Here is a 22,101-nt window from a genome sequence, read left to right as displayed (position 1 = left end):
GCAGAGTAGGACAAAGAAAAAAAGTCTGTGTGATTACGCATAGAGAACTACAGAGATTAAGTCTCACAACGCCCCTGCCCATCTTGTGTATCAGGGGTCATCAACCAACCAGTGGCCATTGGGCAGAATCCAGTCCACAGACATATTTTATTTGGCCTGAAAAGGGTTTCAAAAAATTTTTTAACTAGTTGCCAACAATTAAAAAGCACAATGATCCGGATTTCCAGCTTCTCCTGAAAAATAGGAACACTAATCATTCTGTGCCCACATTCTCAAACAGTAACAATCTGCTGAAAAAGTAGCAGCTGCCTCCTTTAAATAAGGAGGTCTCCAGTACACCCCAGTGCCCACTACATCCTAATACATTCCCACCTGACCCACTTCAAACATTCACATTACCTGGCTGACACATAGTAAGAAAAATGACCAACAGTCATAGCATTTGAGCTTGTAACCCCTGGTTTATAAGATGATAAATCACTATTTTGCCATCATACTTTCATGATCATTTTCACTACTATTGCATCTATGATATCTTCCACTACTATTGGAACAAACCATTACTTCTGTGATCACTTCCACAACTACTGGGGCTGCAAATCATCACACTGGTCTATCATATTTTCATTTTATTAAACGACTGCAGTTGAACATACTGAAATATACAAAAAGAACATTAAAAGCTGAACAGCAGCCTATTACACTTATGTAGCTCTTCCAGCTTGAGAATAAAACGAACTTCCCCTCCTCCCTTCAACTCAACCCCATTACCCAGAATCGTTCTAATCAGTCACATAGAACGACAGGGATAAAGTGTGATTAATCAATTAGAAGTGGCATACAAAGGCCAGGATGATCCTTCCAGTGAGTACTCTATAAATAAAGTGAGTCTTCTCTAAAGCAGGAAAAGCTGTGTCTTCCTCCTCTCCACAGTAGCCAGTCTAAGTACCCTATCAATGAAGTTATTATTTAAAAGTGGCAGTAATACTGACTTTTGGAACTTAGAGAAGTGAAATAGTAGAGGAACTTTGAGAACTGTGAGCTGAAACTGGGTACCTAGTTACTGAGAAGATGTATCTACAACCTGAGTTTCCACTGTGCCAAGTGAGCATCACTGTCAAGATTGGAACGTATTAAAAAGCTCAAATCCAAGTCTGGAAGGAAGGACATTTTCTGATTTGTGGGTGGGGAGTGGAATTATTCCTATATAGAAATTATTCCTATCTAGAATTATTCCTATCTAGAAAATGATTTTTTAAGTAAAGAAAGGGAAAATTTTTCATGTCTCTATAGTCACACTCAGGCTCAACTGAAAAATTGCTGAACTGGTCACACTATCTACCCAGAGACTAGATTGCCTATTATGTGAAGCATATCAGTAACAGGGAAATGGCCCAGGTGAGCAAGGAAGGCACATCAAACCTGAGTACCTCCTGGGCTGACTATGTCATTTCATTTGCCACTTTCCACTACTTTTTTTTTTTAATTCTGCAATTTAGATCGGCAAGTTAAAATGCAAATAGTTTCCTGTACATACTATTTCCATCTCCAAAATTTTAAATTAATACATGTAAACCACAAATGCTATGCTATCCCTCCTTCTCCCAACACACACACACACAATTTCAGGAAGGCAAAGGGCATTAGGTAGGAGAAACTGAGTTCAGTGACTCTAAGATCCTAGATAGTTTTCCCTTCTAACACTATGAGGTTTTGATCCTCCTTGTTACTACCTCATCATGCAAAAGTGCAAAGTGTTCCTGGCTGCCAGGGCCAGAACTAGGCCAGAAGTCCTGATCACATACTAAAACTAATCCCAGGTACAGATAACATTTATTGAGTGCCCAGTACATGCCGAAAGGCATTAGGTTGATCCTGCTTTTAACCCCACTATATGTTTTAGCTAGGCCACTGCACTTACATGCTATTACGTGTAAGAAGTGCATAAACTGAACAATCCCAAAGCAGACCTTTCCATTTGTATCCTCCATAGGGCCTAAAGGAGTGCTTTGTATACCTGAATTAAAGGCATACAAGTTTCTACATTGTGTATTAAAAAACACTACCTACACTATTCCTCATGTCTAAAAGCACTCTTTACCCTTAGTGGACTTTTACAGTTTCACAACACAGCAGTTCATCAAAGGTCATCACAGTGCCATAAACTACTCTTTGGGGTTATGTTCCATCATTTACTCTGCTACCCTGACCCTACCACAACTGGCCGATTATCTCCCATGACTCTTTTTACCCGCTAAAAATAATAGGCCAACAGTACCAAACTTTTCCAGTATTTAAATCCCTCTCTGCTCTCAGTCAAATATGTTATAATAGAGTGGTTTCCTTGTGATTAAACCTCATCTCCATATGCCAAGTGAAGAGAAGACCTGGCGGGAAAATGCCAACGAAAACATACACTAGAAGAGAATACCTGTAAAAGATCTGTATAAAGTAAGAAACTGACCCAAAAGGTAAGTCTAGTGTTTACATATAGACCCAGACTGGCAGTTAAGCTGCCCTGTAAGAGGAAAGCCTCCTCATAACCCAGTGCCCCATGCTGCTGACCTCAACCCTTCCACACGTCTTCTGTCTACCTGAGTCTAGGCTGCACTAGTTCATCATCTAGTGTTAATGATGCAGTTCCGCTGTATTAATGAGATAGTCACACACAAGTGGACGCTGTACAGAATCTGGAGACTCTGATATCTAAAGTCTGAAAACCAACCCATAAAATAGACACAGTGCTCCTCAGGTTTGCTTTCAGCTTTTGAGAACTAGGCTCTTTAGGATGCAGAAAGCGCCAGAATAGAGAAGCTGAAGACTAGGTTAAGCCTTGGAAAACAGGAAGAAGGATTCGGGCTCCCCAAGGGATCAGAAGTCAGAGCTGAAATCTCCCCGGCTGCAGCAGGGGCCTGACCTTTGCCCCCTGCACACCTCCCAGGTCCCTCCCACAACAAGCCTTCCCTTGTCTTACTCCGGTCTTCTGCGTCTTTAACCCACTCTGCCTCGCCCAACTTAAAGGCCCTTCTCCCTAATTCCCTATTGCGATGTCAGGCGGCCTTCACGACACTGGAACTCTAGAAAGAGACTTCGCTGACCTGTCAGCGGATCCAAAATGGCGGGGCCTAGTCCCAGGACTGGCAGCCGCTGCTCATGTCCAGCCCTGGCCTCGGAGGCGTCTCCGAGCAGCTCTCCCGACTCTGCTGGCAGATGGGAGAAGGGAAGGAGCCCGCTTCCTGGGAGTTGAGGGCGAAGTCCGGGTGAGACCGCACAGTCTGCCGTGATGAGTCGGCCGGGACGGGCGGTGGAGCCGGCTACCTTCCCTGTCAGCTCACTGACGTGGTAACTAGCCTCACTCTAGCCCGCTGCCTGGTAACTGCGCGAGCCCTGCCTCACGTAACCAATCAAAGCCTTGCACCATGAAAAGTGGCATTCCAGTTATCCAATCGAAGAAAGGAAATTGGCTTCAGGAGGCGGGTAGTGCCTAAAGAGGCGAGATTACAAAGTAAAGAAAGGGTAGGTAGGGAACGACCAACGGATACGAGGAGTCTCTGAGTGACAGTTTTAAAAGCCAATAAAAATGAGAAATTGTGCCGGGCGGTTAGGGAGGTGGAATTAGGTAGAGTTCGGTTGCATTGCGCGGTTTGGCAGTGGCTGCCGGGCATCATGGGGAGGAAGGCTACAATTTGCTGGAAAGGGGGCGGGGTCCGTTTTGAGAACTTGAGCGGGCGCCCCTACTCCCCCCACCCCACCCCCGCCACATACTATCAGTCACCGGGTTCAATACCATGCCCCTCAAGGGAATCACTCCCTTTCGAGGCAGCTCTGGGCTCCCTCCATCCCAAAACCAGTCCAGCGATCTATTCATATCCTCCATCCCCCTGCCCTCCCGTCTCTCTGCCCGGTTTTGGCTTCTCATAGGTGTGTCTGTACCATTCAAACTCAGTTTCCGTGTCTTCCGCCCCATTCCCATCATCCAGAAATAGAGAAAATGGGAGGTAGCAGAAGCCTTGGATATCTAATTCAAGTCTCCTCATTTTACAGAATAGAAAACTGAGTCCCAGAGTGGAAAGCTGGTCCCATGTTCACATAGCTAGTTAGTGGCATAGCCAAGAGACAAATCCAGATACCCCAACCCCAGTCCAGCTCTTTTTCACTGCCCCTTGCTACCTCTTATGCCTACCTCATGCCGTGGACTATCAGGCTATGACTCTTGGCTCTGCCCCTCACACCAAGCCTTGGGCGTACCAGGGAAAATCCTAATCACACAGGTTAATCCACCTACCTCATCAGTGACAGGAAACTGAAGTCTTTCCTGTTTGCCCTAAAAATGCTAAGAGGCCTGAGAGTTGGATGCCCACCCGTTTCCATTCTCCTGCCCTCAACTGCCTCTTCCCCTTGCAAAAATGACAGATATCGCTAAAATATTTAGAATTACCTGGAAGTGAGAGAGTGTGGGAAGATGAGAAGAGGATCGGTTTTTCTCCTTGCAAATTGAATGGTGGAATTCCCAGCCTGTCTGCTGAAATAGAGCCCCAGTGTCCCTACAGACCTGGAGAGGCTGCTGGGAGGCAGTGAAAAGAGATACCAACTCTCTCCACACTTCCTCTCATTTATGGATGACCCAAGTCCAGGGAAGGAAGCTCCATACCTAACCTCACAGGAATGTGGTCTCAAAACCAGGCATCCAAAGACAATCCATGTGCTATGATCCTCATTTAAAAAACTCATGAGACCTGACATCAGACCCGAAGAACTCCTCAACAGCTCCCTGCACCTGTGCACATTGGGCTCTTGGTCTCTGGGTCCAGCTGAGGATCTAGTCTCTTTCACCCAAGGAGAATGAGGGGAAGAGGATATACTATCATAGCACCTCTTTCCACAGTACTCTGAGCCATTTTCCTCTTCATTTAAATACTAGAGTTGGTCTTCTGGGCCTGGAGAGCCAATTGGAAAGTCCTCTAAATGGGTCAAAACTCCCTGCTCCCCATCTCCATTTCCACATACCTCTGGAAATTCACCATCCTAAAAGCATGTGATCGTGCATTAGTAATGGGGAGGAAAGAGATAATGATTCCCTAGTCCTTCCTAACCACTATCATTGTACCAGGTAGAACATCTTCCTCTTAGATTTCAGTGTGACATATTTATTGAAATTCTACATTATGCCTGGGAATAGAAAGATAAAGAAGAGATAGTCCTTGCCCTCCTAAATCCTAGTCTTATAGGCAATAATACATAAGCTTATCCAGGGGTGGGGAACTGGCAGCATCAAGGCCACATGTGGCCCTCCAGATCCCCAAGAGTGGCCCCTCAACTGAATCCAAATTTTACAGAATAAATCCTTTTAATAAAGGGATTTGTTCTGTTAAGTTTGGATTCAGTCAAAAGGCCGCACTCAAGGATCAGAAGGCCCCAAGGGATAAGCCTTATCCCTTTAATACATTGGGTGGTGTAACAGAGGGTACGCACAAAGAGGGTCATGGAAGCAAGAGGCTAGACATCTGGCTAACCTGGGAGTTCAGAAAAGGCTTCCCAGAGAAAAAGAGTCCTAAGTGGAGCTTAGGAGGATGAGTAGGAGTTGGCAAGATAAAGATTGGTTATTGTCACAGGAAAGGCAAGAGGTGTGCAGGAAAATACCAGGAGAATGAAGATAAAGACAAGATTAGGTCCTGAAGGTCTTGTATGCCAGGCTAGGGAGCTTGAACTTTATCCTGAGCGCAATCAGAAGTCGTTGAGACTTCTGCAGAGACATGACTGTTCAGATTTGCCTTAGAAGCATATCGTGTGACTGGGATTAGGGCTCTCAGGAGCACCCAAGCAACTCAGCCTAACTGCACATGTGCTTTGCAGATTCCTAACCAGCAAGCACCAAGACCTTATCATACAATTTTAACCTGTACTCCTAGTGGGAAACCAGCCCTGTTGAAAGAGGGAAAGCACAACCCAAGTAAGCCACGAGTGCGGACTAAGAAGCGAACAGTGCACACCTCTGAAGAACGCCCAGCTCAAGCCCTGAGATCCAGCAGGAGTCTCCTTTTAATTTTTTTTTTGGGGGGGGATGATAATTAAGTTACTTGTCCAAGGTCACTCGGTGATGGTGCAGTTAGTGGCGGGATTGGAATACCACTTTGGTTTGTCTCATTCCAAACTCTGCTTTCTCTACGAAGTCATCTTCCTTGGAGAAAAGGGGAGAATGGGAGGTGTGGGGGATAGCCAATAAGAGGAAGAAAGATGTGAGGAAAAAGAGTAGAGAGAAAATGAAATTAGTCCTTTAAAGTGGCAGAGGAGGGAGGAAAGGGGCAAACAGCAGGAGTGAAGCGGCACAGGGAGAAAGAAGAGGAAAGAAAGGCGAGACGTGGGAGGATTGGAACAGAGACAAAAGGGCAGAGAGACGGACAGCGACAAGTGGAGAAAATCGGCGAAACTTGAGCGGCAGCGAAGTCTGAGCGCCGAGACCCGGCGGCCCCGTGCGCCTTCCCACCTGGCGCCGATCCACTTCGCTGGGGGTAGCAGCCCAGCCCCACTTCGCCGCCGGCCGACCCCGTCTCCCCAGGGCTACGCAGACAACTCTGCTCTCGCCCGCCTGGCTCTGCTAAGGCGTCCTAGCCGGAGCTGGGTCTCGGCCACGTGGGGAGGGGCGTGGCCCAGTTGCCGAGGAGAGCTTCCGATTGGTCAGGGGGCGGGGTTCTTGGCGGTCCGCCGGCTGGACCCCTCCCCCGAAGGCGGGGCCTGAAGACCCACAGCTGGAAAGGGCGGGGCCCGGGCGGCGCAGCTGGAAAGGGGCGGGGCCTGAGGCGGGCGGCTCGCCGCCGCGGGCTGGGGGCGCCCTGGGCTGCCATAAAGTGAATGGGCGCCGGCTGGGGGTGGCAGTAGCGGTGAGGCTCACTCCCTCCGCGAGTCCGGGAGCGCCCGAGCGGAGCGACGGCCTGGGAGCAGGGGGGCGGCCCCCACTCCGGCCGGGTGCCCGGCCCCTGGCCCCTGCCTGCCCTCTAGATCGCCACCGCCGCCGCCGCTGCTGGGAGTCTGCCTGCCGCGGGACGCGCTGTGAGTGCTTGACCAAGCTAAGGACAGGGGCCGAGGGGCCATGGCCGGACCTTGGGATCCCTAAAACCCGGGGGAAGCTGAACTCCGGCGCCTGGGGAACGGGTCGAGACTGGGAGGGCGGACTGGAGATCTGGGACCAGGACTTGGGAAAAGGGAAACTCAGGGTTATGAACCCAGAGGATAGGAAAGGGGGAGACTCAGGGGATCCGGAGCCAAGCCAAAGACGTGAAGCCAGAACAGGGGCTCTTGGAGTCGGACAGTAGGGAGTCTGGAAACCATTACCAGAAAGCGCCCTGGAATCCGGGGGCACGAGGCAGGCGGCCAGGGAGCGAAAGGGGTTGCAGAGGCCCTGGCCAGCAGGGAGCCGGTGGCGGTAGCCCATTATGGGGGCAGTTGGCGGGGCCGGCCGCCCCTCAGACCAGGCTCAGACAGACTCCAGGGGTTGGGAGCAGGGGTGCGCCTGGTCGCACACGTTTCTCTTCCCAGCTGCTCCACAGTTGGAATGGGAGCGGTGTTGGGAGAACCGGCCGCGACTGGGTCAGATGGCCGCTGTGCAGGCGGCAGGGCCGAGGCTGGACAGCCCAAGTGACCAGGCGGCGGGTCTGGCAGATCTGTCTTGGGGTGTCAGGGCCCGAATGGGACCCGACTTGGGGCCGCCTCAGAATCGGACGGAATGTCCGCGGCGCGTGGGGCTCAGAGCGGACAGAATGTCCGGGGTGGCGAAGTGGGTCTCTCCAGAGCAGGCGCTGTGTCCGGCAGTGGTGAACAGAATGTCCCTGCCGGGCGGCATGTCCATCCACCCGGCAGCACTTGCCTTGCTGCCTGTACGATGTGGTCGGCTGCGGTGGGTCACCTCAAATCCCAGCTCACACTTTTTCAACTTGTTTTTGCTTCTTCTGGCTGTGGGGCTAGAAGCAGGGAGTGAGAGTAAAGGCTGCAGCCTGGCCTTGGGGTGGGGTGGCACTGGAATATATGACCCCTCCAATTCAGAATAGATCAGAGCATCACCCTGGACTTCCAGAATCCAAATTGGAGGAGAGAAGGCCAATGATGGGACTGCTAGTAGGAATCAAAACTAGTAAAGGAAGGAACGAGCCACAAAGGGCAATGGGGAGGGCAGGGAGGAGCCCAGCACAAGCCTGTGACAGCTTCAGTTCCCTCACAAACTCACAGTCAACCCCTAATTCCAATACAGTTGACCAGACACCCCCAGACTCCTTGCCAGGGTGTCAGCTGATGAAGGGCTCCTTCCCTGCAGAAGGGCAGAAACCCAGGCCAGAAGAGAAAACTGCAGCTCCTTAGCAAAGCAAACTCTGTGGTCCTGTTTCCCTTCTGCTTCCTCAGCTCCACCAATCCCAACACCATTCTGGTGGCTGAGAGGAGGTGGGAAGGAGACACATGGAATACAGACTCTGAGGTCTAACATGGGGCTATATGGATCTCTAAGTCTGGTTGGGAAGGATGTCTCAGCCCTACCCAACTACCCCATTTGCTTTCCCTGTTGCTGGGATAGGATCCCTGACTCCTCTGGGCCCATAACAATCACCAACCACTCTGACCCCAACTCTTTAACCAGAGCCCAGTTAAGCTGAGGAGGACAGAGCAGGGAGAACTCTCTGAATCTATATAAGTGAGCAAGACAACCCAGCCAGGGACAGAATTTTCATGACAAGTGTAAGGCATTGTGTTTAGCATGAGTAATCTACACGAATGGGTCTCAACCTTTCTCACCCTTCACCTATGAGTGACATACAGTACCTAGTCCCCACACTCCCACTTCCATTCCTCAGTTCTAAAGTTTGCTTATCACTGGCTAGGATTCTCAACCTTTTTTTGTCCCTTGCCCTCTTTTGATAAATATGAAGTCACACCCCAATTATCCCATCACATCCTGATACGCTTTTCAGGGGCTTTGAACATCACTAAAACTATGGGTCAGGAAAGGAATAGGGAAGGCATTACAAGTGGTTCCCTGAAGACCTTAGCCCAAAGTTGTGCTTTTGCTAAAAAGGCCAAAAAGAGATGGCATCATAATGAAGATGATTGGGAACAAAAGGCAGAATCTTTTCCCACCTTTGCATGCAGCTGAGTGCATGCTTGGTCACTGGCTCTTAGGGAGAATGTCATGGGCTCAGAGAAGGGTCAGAGAATGGTCCGCAGAATGGGGAGCCAGGGGTTGCTGGAGAGAGCAAATTTCAGAGTTTAGGCCTCTGGAAGGTGAGACAAGATGAAAATCTACAACATAATGAAAGGCCTAGATAAGGGGAAGATGTGCTTGCTCCTCAAATCCTGAAACCAGAGATGAGGTAGCCTCTTAGAACTGGAGTGAGGCAAGCTCAGGATGAATACAAAAATGTTCTTTGGGGCACGGTGGGTAGCAAACGTCCAGAGCTCATTTCCAGAGAGGTGGTAGAGGCAGGAAGTTGACATGAAATCCTTCAGGGCCGGGAAGGATAAGCTCATGTCAGAGTCACACAAATCGCTGCGGGGTGGAGGGGAAGAGGCATCGAAAGAGCAGAACCAGGTTCAAATCTCTTCAATCCGCGTAACCTGGGACAATATCCTGCCATGCTGGGCAGTTTTGAGTATTAAATGAAATCATGTATATGAAAGCCCTTTGCAAATGGAGAAATAGAAATAAGAAGCATTGCTATTTTTGTGCCAAACCACAAGTCCCCTGTAACCACAGAATGTTTGTTTGAAAGAGTGGAGTCTTGAACCTTAGAGCAGCCTGATCACATCCCTGATCCAGTCACAGAAAGGTTCTTAATGACAGATGGGACACCCTATCCCAGGCTTCAGATGCCAGCCATTATCCCTGCCCCTCTCTGAGATAGAACCCTGGGGAGGTCCCTAAATGCTTAGCCACTCTACCAAGCCAAATATCCTGATCTGATCTCTGCCTGCCTCCTGCTCAAGGATGTGAATATGGGCCCAGGACTCAGGCTCAGGAAGGGATAGCAGGGGTGGCAGTCTGGAGCTGAGTCGGGTCAGAGAAGAATGGGGCTGGTGGAATCTTTTCTTCCCCATTCATTCTAAATGATGACTCCTAGGGTGTGGGGGAGGGAGATTGCAGCTAACGTGAAGGATCCATTAGGTCCTGAGATTTGGGGTGTCCAGAGTGTCCATGGCCACTGTCAGGGACCTATGAGAACAGTGATAGGAAGGAAAAGGAAAAGAAGATAATCAGTGGGGTGAGAGAGTTATGGAAAGACAGAGAGAAATGGCTCCTTTTCCACTGTCCTATCCTGGCCTTCTTTACACCTCTCAGTTTATAGTTTCTCCTTTCCTATCTCTCCCCTGCCCAATCCATTCTGCTCACCATTGCCAAATAAAGGTTGCAAAGATGTTGCTTTTTGTCACTCCCCTGGCCACAAGCTTCCAGTGACTCCCACTGCTTGGAGCAATGCTTCTCAATGGGGGATGGGGTGGAAGTACGGGAGTGGGGGGGCATGACCCACAGGCAAAACAGGGCCCATCTTCCTGATGTGGTGATGTCACTTGAAGATGGAGTGTACTTTGTTTTTGTATTAAAATAAGCATAACTTAAGTATGGAATAGAACGCAAAATTTCCTTGAATTTTTAACATAAAGCTGGAGACTTCAAAGAAATTTTATACCAGTGGCAGCCATTTTGGGTCATGGAAGGGTAGATGTTGTCTTTTACTGGTCTTAAGGGTTTTTGATGGAAAAGCTGGCCACACTCTAGCCTAGACTGTGTCAAATCTAAACCACAACCCCTTGTCCCTCATCAGAGGCCCCCTCAGTCTAACCCGTTTTTCTCTGCGAATCCCCCATCACCTATGGTGACACTCTGACTGACCCGGGCTCCTCATCCCCCTCCAAACCTGCCAGCTCATTCCTCATAGTGCTGTGTTAATTAGAAGGCCCTCCCCCTTCTCTGCCTGCTCAACTCCCGGTTCAGCCAGGTGCCTACATTCTCTAGCCCCCAACACTTGATACCACCTTACATGGGCTTTCATCTCTCTGATTGCTCAGTCTGGGAGTCAGACTTGTGCGGTCCATCATTCCCTCCAATGCTCTGCTTGCTTCCCCAGACTGCATGCTCCTAGAAGTTAGGGTCCATGTCTTACCATTCTTGGGGATCCTTCTTAGCACCTAACACTTGCTGAAGGAATAAAGCAAGGGAGGTGGGGAGGCGCATGGGATCATTTCTTTGATCTCTGATTCACCGCTTGATAACTGGAGTGCATCAAACCATTGCTGCCTCTACCTGAGTCTTGGGGTTTCATTTTGGGGTTATGAGCAAATGTGTCTTTATTCGATTCCATTTGCACACTGCAGTTTAGCCCAGAGTACGGGTGCTCGGCTTCCTTAATGAACATAAGGCCGTGTCCACTGAAGGGCCTCACCTCAGTCTCAGGTTTATAGGGTGGTTCCATATTTAGAGCCTTGGTTTTCACCTGTTCCTCACCTTGCTGCTTGCTGAGCTGAGCCACAGTATCACAACTCCAGACCATCCTACCTTCCTCTCCATTCACCCTGCAAGAGAGAGGTTTCTCCCAGTTAAATTCTAGGTTGTGCCTCCTGCCTCAGGCATTACTGTTGTAACCTATTGTGGGTCTCTCACTGCACTGTGGCCCTGGTCTACTCCTCTGGCTTCAGGACTGAAGTGGGTCCACATGAGTTGACTTGTCACCTTAAGGTTGTGTCCCTTGGCCTCCCCACTGTGGCCCCTCTGGCCTGTAATCTGCTTTCCACCTTCATAGACCCTGGATATTGTGCTCTTGCTGCAGGCTTCCTGTAATTCCAGCTTGTACATCAGAATCAGAGCACACCTGCAGGCCCTCTCTCTTCCCAGGCCTAGGATTGCCACCCTGACAGCAGTGGGGCCTGGGCCAAGCATCCCCGGCAGGGCCTGTCAGAAAGGCTAGGGTTGAGGCAGGCAGCCCCTTCCAGAGCTGGACTCACCACCACTATTATCTCTTGACTCTCTTTGGCCCTGCCTGGTATTTCTTACCAGCATCAACCAACCCTGTGGCTTCCGGACCTGTTACTTATCCCTCCCTAGCCACTGAGTGAGGCAAAGTCCCTGGCCTCAGTCCCAACTCCCCAATTCCTGACCTCCCACAGTTTGGGGGAGCTTAATCTTCAGCCAGCCTGTCTCCAACTCAGACAACGGCTTGGCGCCCCCCGGCCTTTGTCTGCCCAGCCCACCGGACGTGAGGCCTGTGCCCCACTCTTCCATCTCTATCGCCCGCAAGGCTTTGCTGTTCTTTCCTTCTCGCTGCAGTTTCACAGTCAGGGCCCTTCTCAGCTGTGGCTCCTCTCTCTGCTCTTACTAACCCCTTCAAGAGCCTGAAGGCTTCATTCTTTCCTTTTCCCCGTCCCTGATCCCCATAGTGGCTCCCAGCTTGGGCTACTCTGCCCATTTTGCCGTTACCTTATCGACTGGGCCCTCCATGTTCAGGACATTGTTCACGACACATGTGGCGCCTCTCTCTGAAATGCAGCATACTCACCTTATCCAGCAGAGTAATTCTTCCCTGAGAGATCGAGTCTGGGGAGATGAGCCTCTCAAGCAAGGGCAGAGGCAAGGAGGAGATCTTGGTCACCACCCTGTCCTCAGTGCCCAACTCAAAGCCCAGCTCAGACAGGGTGCTAAATAAACATTTGTTCGATGAATGAGAAAAACATACTCAGACAGAGTTTTATTCCTACCCATTTTTTACACATTACATTTTCTCTAAACCTTGTAACAACACTGTAGGGAAGGGATTATGATCTCCCTTTTGGAGATGAAGAAATAAGCCCAGAGAGGTAAATTAACTTGCCAAGGACATACAGCTAGTAAGTTGTGGAGCCAGGACATGAACCTAGACCTTTTGACTCCAGACCTGCTTTCTTTGGGCTATACAGATGACTTTCCTAAGAGGGGCCTGGGTACTTTCTGTCCCCCTCCCCACCCCATCCTCTAGCTCCCACATTTTCATGCCTTTTCCCTACTCAGCCAAGCAGGCTGTCCCCAGCAGCCACTGAGTGCAGAACGCTCCCCTGGCCCCCTTGACCTCCTCCTCCCCCACGCAGAGTCCTTAGCTCCTGGGACTGAGAGCTGAGGTCCAGAGGGGCCAGGGAGCGGGGGGAAGGGTAATGGCTAGCTCCAAAACAGCCCAGGCAGCTGTCCCTGTCACAGAGCGAGGAGCCTGTGTGACAGTGTGTGTCTGTCTGCCCAAATGTGGGAGAGTGTGTGTTTGTGTGCCTCTAGCTCTGAGTCCAAGTGCTTATTATGTCTGCGTGGAGGCCTGTGTGTGTCTGCACATGTGTCTGTCTGTCTCTGGGAACACACAGCCTGAACTCGGCTTCTTTGGCCTCATCTTTTACTCTGGCCCTTATTCCTTCTCATCCTGCTTCCCTCTGCTGAAATAGAGGGTAAAAGCAAGACCCAAGTATGGAATGCCAGGGGCAGAAGAATTTGGAAAACTGGAAGTCTAGAGCCAAAGCAGACTGGTGAGACTGCTTTTCCCACAGGTAAACCCAGCTGTACTTTTTTTCCCCAGCTCTGTGTTGCTCCCGTGGCCTCTGGAAAAGTCAGGGGCGTGGTTTGCATTTCAAGAGCACCTCGAGTATAAAGTAACAGGAGACTTCAGAGTACTCCTTTTCCCAGCTCTCAGTTCTAAGCCTTCCTCCCTCATGTTCCCAGCTATTTGGGAAGAGCTGCTAGTTAGGGCTGCCACAGGTCCCCCCAAGGATATTACCCCCTCCCCACTGGGGCATCATTGGGCCAGAGTTTTGCAGCCCCAATCCTCTGGCTTCTGACCTCAGGGCTGGAAGGAGAGGTAAGCTTGAGCACACCTCCGCTCCTGGCCTGACTTCTCTCCTTCTTTCCCAGGTTCCCTACAGCTCTGCCTCTCCAAACCCAGTAAAAGGTTCAAGGTCTAGAACCCTCTGCCTCAGGGAAGAGCAAGGACTGTTTCTCAACCTCCTGCCTTGACCTCTGTCCCACCCCCAACCTGGTTTGAGGGGTGGAAGGTTGGGGTGGGGGCACAGCTGTGACCTCTGAGCTGGCTGCAAGGGGCATTACCATGTGCAAATACAGGGCCTGCCCATCTGCACCTCCCTGAGAAAGGCTCCTAATAAATTCAGAACAGCCAAGTGACACACATCTCAATCCAGGCTAATCCACCACATTAATGCCACCTCGCACAGCCTGCATTAAGCCCCTGTTAATGGAGAGGGGTGTTGGGGGCAGAGACCCCTCCCACCCAGCTTTCTATCCCATCCCTCTGTCCCTAGCATCCTTCAGTTCTCCTGCAACCAAGAGGCACCCGTCTTGACCCCAGTACCGCCCTTTCCCTTCCTCCCACCAGAGGGGTCCTGGGAGAGCCAGTAAGAAAGGGGGACCCTGCGGAGGAAACTTGGAGAGGAACCCAGGCAGGCTCCTGGGTAATGTCAGGCTAGGTTGGGGATAGGGAGTACGAGTAGGAAGGTGGTTTTAAGAAGTCCATGCCTACCGCCTGGAGTGGGCTTGGTAGAGGCCATGCTTGATAGCGGAGCAATGACTGGTGGGAAGCGCTATGTGACTGTATGTGTCTGCACAGGTAGGGCCCAAGCACCCATGGCTTTTCAAACTTCTGTTTGATCTTGGAACTCTTCCTTCAAATAAAATCTCCTCAGAAATCATAAGCAAAACAGACAAAAACAGAGCTGCCCTAGTTGAAGCACACCAGAGGAAGCCAGGCTTGAGTTCCAGCTGAGTGAGTCCCTGAGGGAATTTCTGGGGAGGGCCCCAGAGAACACAATTTGAAAAAGCAAATGAAGAAAAAGCCTTAGTTTAGGAGACTCACAGACCTGGTTCAGATCCCAGTTCCACTACTTACAAGCTTTGTGGCCCCAATCAAGTTATTTCAAGTGTCAGTTTCCTCATCTGAACAAGGGTGGTAATATGGAATCTTGAGGTATTCTTGTGAGGGGACAGATAATGAGGTGAAGGCTTGCAGTAAGTACCCATAAATGACGGCAGTGGTTATTCTCGTGGGAGAAATATCAGACCTGGTTCAAAATAAAATCTGTCCCAAAGAGAGTAAATAACAAACGTTTGAGCTGTGCTGCAGGTACGATTGGCTGAGGGCCATTATGAGTATATAGGGATATTGTGTGTTCATGTGAGAAGGAATTGAAGTTTTTGAGGACGTAGCTTAGGCTATGTGGTGTGCAATCGTGTGTATTTTCATTACTTCAATAAATATCATTCCAAGCACTGCAAAAATCTAAAAAAGAAAAAATATATCAAATACCAAATTGCACCAGGCACAGTTCTAAGTGTCCAGCAGTTAAAACAAAGTCTAGTGTGTGTATCTGTGCATAAAACCTCTGAGTATACATCTCTCCCCTTAGGCTGCTATTTCTCTATTCTCTCCCAGGGTACCCCACGCAGGGGTGGCTTTATGTCTGGGGCTGAGAAAGGGGGCAGGGAACTTGTGGGCAAACACTGCTGGGAACCAGATAATCCGGAGATTTTACTCCCGTGAACCTGGTCTGTGTCTTCTCTTCCCTCCAGATCCCTCCCTCCATGGAGTTCGGCCTGCTCAGCGAGGCGGAGGCCCGGAGCCCTGCCCTGTCGCTGTCAGACGCGGGCACTCCACACCCCGCGCTCCCGGAACACGGCTGCAAGGGCCAAGAGCACAGCGGTGAGCGCGCCCCCTTCTGGGGGTGGAGGAGATAACAGCTCAATCCCTAGTAGGGTGGGACCGTAGAGTAGACGCCCAGGTAGCAGCGAGAGAGGGTTGTTCCGAGGTCCCTGAGCCCAAGAGCTCGCGCAGGCATGGGCGCCCTATGACCTGCCCCACCCTGGCCCCCAGACTCGGAGAAAGCCTCGGCTTCGCTGCCTGGCGGCTCCCCCGAAGACGGCTCGCTGAAGAAGAAGCAGCGGCGGCAGCGTACGCACTTCACCAGCCAGCAACTGCAGGAGCTGGAGGCGACCTTCCAGAGGAACCGCTACCCCGACATGAGCACGCGCGAGGAGATCGCCGTGTGGACCAACCTCACCGAGGCCCGCGTGCGGGTATGCTCTCCTGACCCCAGCCCTCACCCTTGTGGGCCCCCCAGCGAGCAGCTTGGGAACAGGCAGCCTGCGGTTCTGCTCGCCTGCTCCCATCCTCCCGTCCAACACCCGACGCCCCTGCGCCCGTGGCCCCACGTCCAGGCTCTGCTTTTGCCGCTCCTGGACCGCAGGTTTCTCCTGGACACCGTCTCTTGTTCCCCCCTTCACTCCTCCTTCACCCCATCCTACTGTCCCCCCAGACCCTGATGCCGCTGACTCAGTCTGTTCTCTGGCCCCTGACTCCGTGCGCTCCTCGCCTCCCACTCTGTGTCTCCCACCCCGTCTTGTTTATCTTCCGCACGGCCCGGCCCCTGCTCGAAACCCCGTCGGCTGCGCGGCCCCGGGCCCTGACTTCCCTTCTCCGCGCCCGCAGGTGTGGTTCAAGAACCGGCGCGCCAAGTGGCGGAAGCGCGAGCGCAGCCAGCAGGCCGAGCTGTGCAAGGGCGGCTTCGCTGCGCCGCTCGGGGGGCTGGTGCCGCCCTACGAGGAGGTGTACCCCGGCTACTCGTATGGCAACTGGCCACCCAAGGCGCTCGCCCCGCCACTCGCTGCCAAGACCTTCCCGTTCGCCTTCAACTCAGTCAACGTGGGGCCTCTGGCTTCGCAGCCTGTCTTCTCGCCGCCCAGCTCCATCGCCGCTTCCATGGTGCCCTCGGCCGCGGCTGCCCCGGGCACCGTGCCAGGGCCCGGGGCCCTGCAGGGCCTGGGAGGGGGCCCTCCCGGGCTGGCTCCGGCCGCCGTGTCCTCCGGGGCAGTGTCCTGCCCTTACGCCTCGGCCGCTGCAGCCGCAGCTGCAGCCGCCTCCTCCCCCTACGTATATCGGGACCCGTGTAACTCGAGCCTGGCCAGCCTGCGGCTCAAAGCCAAACAGCACGCCTCTTTCAGCTACCCCGCGGTGCCCGGGCCGCCCCCGGCCGCGAACCTCAGTCCGTGCCAGTACGCCGTGGAACGGCCAGTATGAGCGGCCCGGCCCGAGGAGCATCCCCGAGGGCGGGGGCGATGATTCACAGCCTCCCCGGACTGGGGCCGTGTTGACTGGCTTGCCCCCGCCCCAGGGTCTGAGAGGGGTGTTTGGGCAGCTGGGGGGCGGCGGGCTCAGGAGAGGGCCTTCCCCCTCCCAGCCCTGAGGCGTGGACTGGGCCTGACACACAGACCGCGCCCCTGGGACTAAGGCCAGGAACAGGGACCAGATCCCCGGGGGCCAACTCACCCTTGGCCCATCCCGCCTTCTCCAGACTCCCCCTCCCCCGTTTTCAAAGATAAACGAAATAAACATGCGCGGACTGTCAGAGGCCTGATGATTCAGAGTTGCGGTTGAGCCCTCCTCCCTTCATCCTTCCCCACAGTCTGAAGGAGAGTTAAATGTACAGGAACGAGGTGAGGGTCTAGGCTTAGAGAGCTTCGGTCCCACTCACCCTCCTACTCCAGAATGGGGAAGGTGGGGATTCCCTGGAGCAAAGAGGTGCGCGTGCGTGGGGCTTAGGGGGCCAGCTACTTGCCTGGCGTCGGCCAAAGCCGGCGCTGCGGCGCCACCTCGTGGTCTCAGGGAGAATAGCTGGTAGGACTGGTTTCGAACGCTTACTTGCAGGTGTTAATTCTGCAATTTAGGAAGCCTATGACTTTAGGTAAGTTACTCCACCTTTCTGCACCTGTTTCTCACTGTTCCTATGAGGGGCTTGGGGCCTCTAACAGCAATAAAATTCTGGTCTGAAACAGACATTTATTAAGTGCCTACCAGGCCTAGGATTCTTATTGTGTGTCTGTGTGTGTGCCTCTCATCCTTCCACACGCCCTCAGCCTTCCCACCTGCTGATCGCCCCCCTACCAGGAACTGTCTCCCCTTACAGCAGCCACCTTTTCCCAGAAAATCTCCAAATCCCCAAATCTTCTTGAAATCTTTAATTAAAAAATAAAGCAAGAAGAAGAAACACTTCTGGATAGAAATATAAATAACTCAGCTCTGGGGACACTCTTCAGTTCCACCCCCATTCCAGGGCCTGCTTGGCCTTCACCTTAAAAACAGAAATATCAAAGCACCAGACCACGCCCTCATCTCAGGGGTGACCCTTCTTGTCTGTCATAACTTCCTACCACCTCCCATGGTACACACATCCTGTGGGGAAGCCATGCAGGTAAGGCACCCTAATCATTCTCCCAAACCTAAGCACAGCACCTTAGTCCCCTGGGCAAGAGAGAGCCTGGGGCTTCATTGTTCACTCCAACCATTCACTGGCTCTTGGTCTTGGCTTTGACCTTGGGCCTGATGTAGGTTTGGCGGAAGAAGTGGGCAAAGAGGATAAAATAGGTTGCATACAAGATGAAGGACCAGAAGAAGTGTTCCACTGTGGTGTAGCACCCCTGTTCCTGCCTCCAGATGTAAGTCAGTAGGCCGATGATGGCACCTAGAAGCATCTGCAGGATCTGCAGGCTAGTGATGAGCATAGCAAGCAACTTGGGGGGCTTCACGCTGGCAGCCTTCAGAGTGTAGTAGGTGTACATGATGGCATGTACACCGAAGTTCATGGTCATGAACCAGCCGCCTGCAGGGACTTTGTTCTTGTATCCAAAGCTTGTGTACATTAGCACTGTGCTGTGGTGGTACCAGTGCACAAAAATGAGTGGCCGCTTACGCAGGATGATGAAGGCTGTGTCTCCTAGGAGATGGGGAGTCATAGCTGGCATACCACCCAGTGCTGGGACCACCCTCCACACTGGGTATGGGGACACAGGAGAAATTCTCAGGGGAGGGAGGGGGGTCTTTGTGGGAGAGAATCTGTAGAGGGGCTTGAGTGAGAGGTGTTATTAGGACCCAGGGGTGGGGAAGGGACTCTCCATGTGATGGGTGAAGGGAGGGCCCTGAAGTGGGATATAGTTCACTGGGCACCAGAGAGACAAAGCCTTGCCACTCACCGAGTTCAATGATCTTGCTGAGAAGAAAAATGCAGGACCAGAACTTGATTGTGGAAGTGTCCAGGAAGTTGACGAAGCACACCGTTTGCTTTAGGCCCCCTCTAAGTAGCACAGCCCCCATAAAGCCCCACATCCTCACCGCTCCCAGGATACTGAAATGGGAGAGAGGAAGAGGATATGAGTGTCATCTCCAGGCACCAATCCACCCTTCCCCCTGGCCTGGCCAGGTCACTAAGTCCCAAGCTCCGCCACCTTCCCACCCATCCAAGGAGGATGGGTCGCAGCTTCTGAGATCCTGGGGCCAATCTGGTAGATCCAACCAGTAGTCTGGAGGAGATGAGGGCTGGGGAAAGACCAGGGAATACATGGAGATAAAACTGAAAGTTGAGTTAGGGAATGGAGTTCTTGGGATGAGGTAGGGACCTGGGAAGAGATGAGTAGAAGAATGGAGAAGATTGAAGGAGTGTGGGGGATAAAACATAACATGGAAGGTCTTGGGAGAGGGTGTTAGGAGATGAGAGTATTAGGGGCTGGAGAAATTTGTTGGAAGTACAGACTCCTTGAGCACAGGTGAGATGGGGCAGAGACTGCCAGATTGGGGTCTAGAAAAGAAGGAAAAAAGGGTAATATGGGAAGATGGGAGTGGAAGCTGGGAAAGGAGCTAAAGCTGAAAGAATGGGACAGGGAGAGTTTTATGAGGCAACTCGGTGCTCTAAACCTGAATGGAAAAAAAAGAAAAAAACGAGGCAACTTGGGGGTAAGACTGGGGGTGATGCAATTGAAAATTCTGGAAATCTTTAAGGGATAGAATGGAGGTCTAAGGTCTAGAGAATAGGAAGAGAGTGGGAGGGGGGAGTGTCTTACCTGAAGATCGCAAGGCAGAAGGACCAGAGGATGAGAGGCCTCTGCAGGTTGAAGCCCTTCCGTGCCTTCATGTAGTTCTGCCCCACAATGATGAGCAGCAGGTAGATCAGAACTATGGGGAAACAGGTTGCCCTGGCAGGCAGAAGGCAGAGGGATGGGCTCATGAATGGGTGCTGGTTAGAAGTATGCCCACTCATCTCTCCAGGTGAGTGCTCTGAGTTGGAGTCTCAGCTCTGCCACTTACTACCCGTGTAACACTGGAAAAACTAACTTAATTCTCTGAGCCTTGGTTTCCTCATTTGTAAAGGGGAATTAATATTCCTCTCCTGGCATTATTAATCAATAGAAAGTACCTAGCACAGGGCAGGAGCTAGGTCCAAGGTTTCTATAATTATTGTTCTCTCAATGGGGTTGGGGATGGGTGACGTTTGTCTGGCCCATGCCTAGAATCAACCCAAGGCTGTGGTATAAGAAGAATGAGGCAATAGCTTCTGCCTGGTTGGGTCATGGCCAATTGGCTGGACCATAAAATCAGCCCACAAACACCTCTAGGGAGCTTTAAAGCAAAGCCAGAGAGCCTGGGGAAAGCTTGGAAGAGCTCCTTGACTTTGCCTCCTTCTCCACAGCAGGGACCTTAGAGCATTTGGGGAACAACGTGATAATTGTGAAGGGCAGGCTGTCCCTGGGCGCCAGCACTATGCACCTACACGCGCACACACAGCCACAAAGGACAGGGAAAGAGTCATCTAGTAGGGGTTCAGATCACCCTCATTCCTCAGAGACCAGTTCTCACTACACTCTTTTATCTTTGGCTTCTGTATCCTGCCATATTCCTCTCCCTCATCCTCTTATTTCTACTTTCTTCCTTTCAGCTCTAATCTCTTTGAGGTGCCACACTACCTGCACCTTGGACAACAGTAGTGTGGAGCCAGTACGGGGCAGTCCGATACGTTTGCTCTGTAAGAAAATCATTGGGGACATTCAATACCCTCCATTCCCCTGCCGTCCTCTCGTGAAAGCAGTCAGCAGGGTTGAGCCCCTAGAATGGCCCCTCCCCCTCGCCAGGTCTCACCAGTACTCCTCCAAAAAGGGCCTCATGTCCTGCGACCGCTCAAAGTCATAGGGCTGGAACAGCTGCTCCACTTCGTGTGAGATATTCATGGCTGTGACCACTTCGAGATCTAAAGCTTGGGTGCCTGGGCGAGAGGCTGGGCGGTGCCAAGAATGGAGTGAACCTCGGGGCGAGACCGAACGGGCCCAAGACAGAAGGAACACCTAGGCAAGACGAGGAGGGCGTCGATCCAGGCACGTGCGCTGCAGCGCAGCCAGCTAACACCGCCGCCACCACGGTTTATAACACAGCATTGCAAAGCGGCTGGCCCAGGGGTGCGCGATTCCCTCAGCGCCGATACCCTGCAGTTATCCAATCTCCACCAAGATACACCCCTGTTCCGCCCCTGGGCCGCAGCCCTATCTCTGATTGGCCATCCTGAAGGGCTCCTCCCCCAGGCGCTCCGCACGCCCCGCCCCAAATACCGTCGTAGACCCTCACCCTGCCCACTTTCCCACTCTCTTCTCGCCTGACATCTCCACCGCCACCTCCGCAGCCTTGTAGGGTACCTGGACCGGCCAGTCTCCTCGTGGCGCCGCCAACCGTAACCTTTGCCTCAGTTTGCTTTAATCCTGACCTGTTTGGCGGTGAGAAGAGAGTGGAGGTGGCCTCAGCCACCTCTAACCCAGAGATGAGGACGTCAGTTTCCAAGCTCCCTGAGATTTTGGGAAACTCAGGTCTCGGATGAGGAAATACTGAGCTGGGCAACCAAGAGTTTCTGCTGTAGTCCCTTCCACCTCCCAGCTTAGTTTCTGGTCTGTGGTTGTGGGCGGAGGGAGATGAATTTTAATGAATTTTATTGTTGAGGTTGTTGATGTTGATGTTTGGGGAGGTGGTTGTTGAGGCTGTTGTGGTTTCTTTACAGTTTCCTGAATTCCTCAACGCCTCCAGTCTGACACCCAGTAACAACCTCAAAGAGGAAATGGGGTCACCCTCTGGGCTTCTGGAATTACTGTCTTCAGGTTTCCTGGAGGCATCCTAGGGTTTAGGGAGGAGGAAGTCCAGTGTATCTCCCCAAGGCCTGCTGTTTTCTCTCCCCAGTCTGTGCTTGTCTGATCAAATCACTTCTTATTTGCCTGTGTATACAGCCCCAAAGAAAGAAATGTTT

The 22,101-nt window shown here is 52.0% G+C and overlaps 3 protein-coding genes across 6 annotated transcripts in view; 1 reads left to right on the top strand and 2 right to left on the bottom strand.

Annotated features, from left to right (window-relative positions):
• Positions 1–3,382, bottom strand: part of GBF1 (golgi brefeldin A resistant guanine nucleotide exchange factor 1) — a 122,487-nt gene extending 119,105 nt beyond the window's left edge. For all 4 annotated transcript variants that reach the window (XM_012661694.1, XM_012661695.1, XM_012661696.1 and 1 more), the window contains exon 1: positions 3,099–3,382. The gene's annotated coding sequence lies outside the window, so the exon portion shown is untranslated. The remainder of the gene's footprint in view (positions 1–3,098) is intronic.
• A 3,523-nt stretch (positions 3,383–6,905) lies between these two features.
• Positions 6,906–17,397, top strand: PITX3 (paired-like homeodomain 3). Its single transcript, XM_012661690.1, has 4 exons — positions 6,906–7,047; positions 15,566–15,695; positions 15,867–16,069; positions 16,482–17,397. Exons 2-4 carry the CDS (start codon positions 15,578–15,580, stop codon positions 17,067–17,069), a joined length of 909 nt encoding a protein of 302 aa, XP_012517144.1. The 5' UTR covers positions 6,906–7,047; positions 15,566–15,577; the 3' UTR covers positions 17,070–17,397.
• A 600-nt stretch (positions 17,398–17,997) lies between these two features.
• On the bottom strand, positions 17,998–21,239 carry ELOVL3 (ELOVL fatty acid elongase 3). Its single transcript, XM_012661683.1, has 4 exons — positions 20,955–21,239; positions 19,883–20,014; positions 19,019–19,170; positions 17,998–18,762 (listed from the first exon to the last, which is right to left on the bottom strand). Exons 1-4 carry the CDS (start codon positions 21,041–21,043, stop codon positions 18,335–18,337), a joined length of 801 nt encoding a protein of 266 aa, XP_012517137.1. The 5' UTR covers positions 21,044–21,239; the 3' UTR covers positions 17,998–18,334.
• Positions 21,240–22,101: the final 862 nt, after the last annotated feature.

Source organism: Propithecus coquereli, unplaced genomic scaffold (assembly GCF_000956105.1).
Source record: "Propithecus coquereli isolate 6110/MARCELLA unplaced genomic scaffold, Pcoq_1.0 Scaffold73, whole genome shotgun sequence".
NCBI classification, from domain to species: domain Eukaryota; kingdom Metazoa; phylum Chordata; class Mammalia; order Primates; family Indriidae; genus Propithecus; species Propithecus coquereli.
The sequence above is the reverse complement of the archived record's forward strand: the minus strand, read 5'-3'. Positions and strand labels throughout refer to the sequence as shown.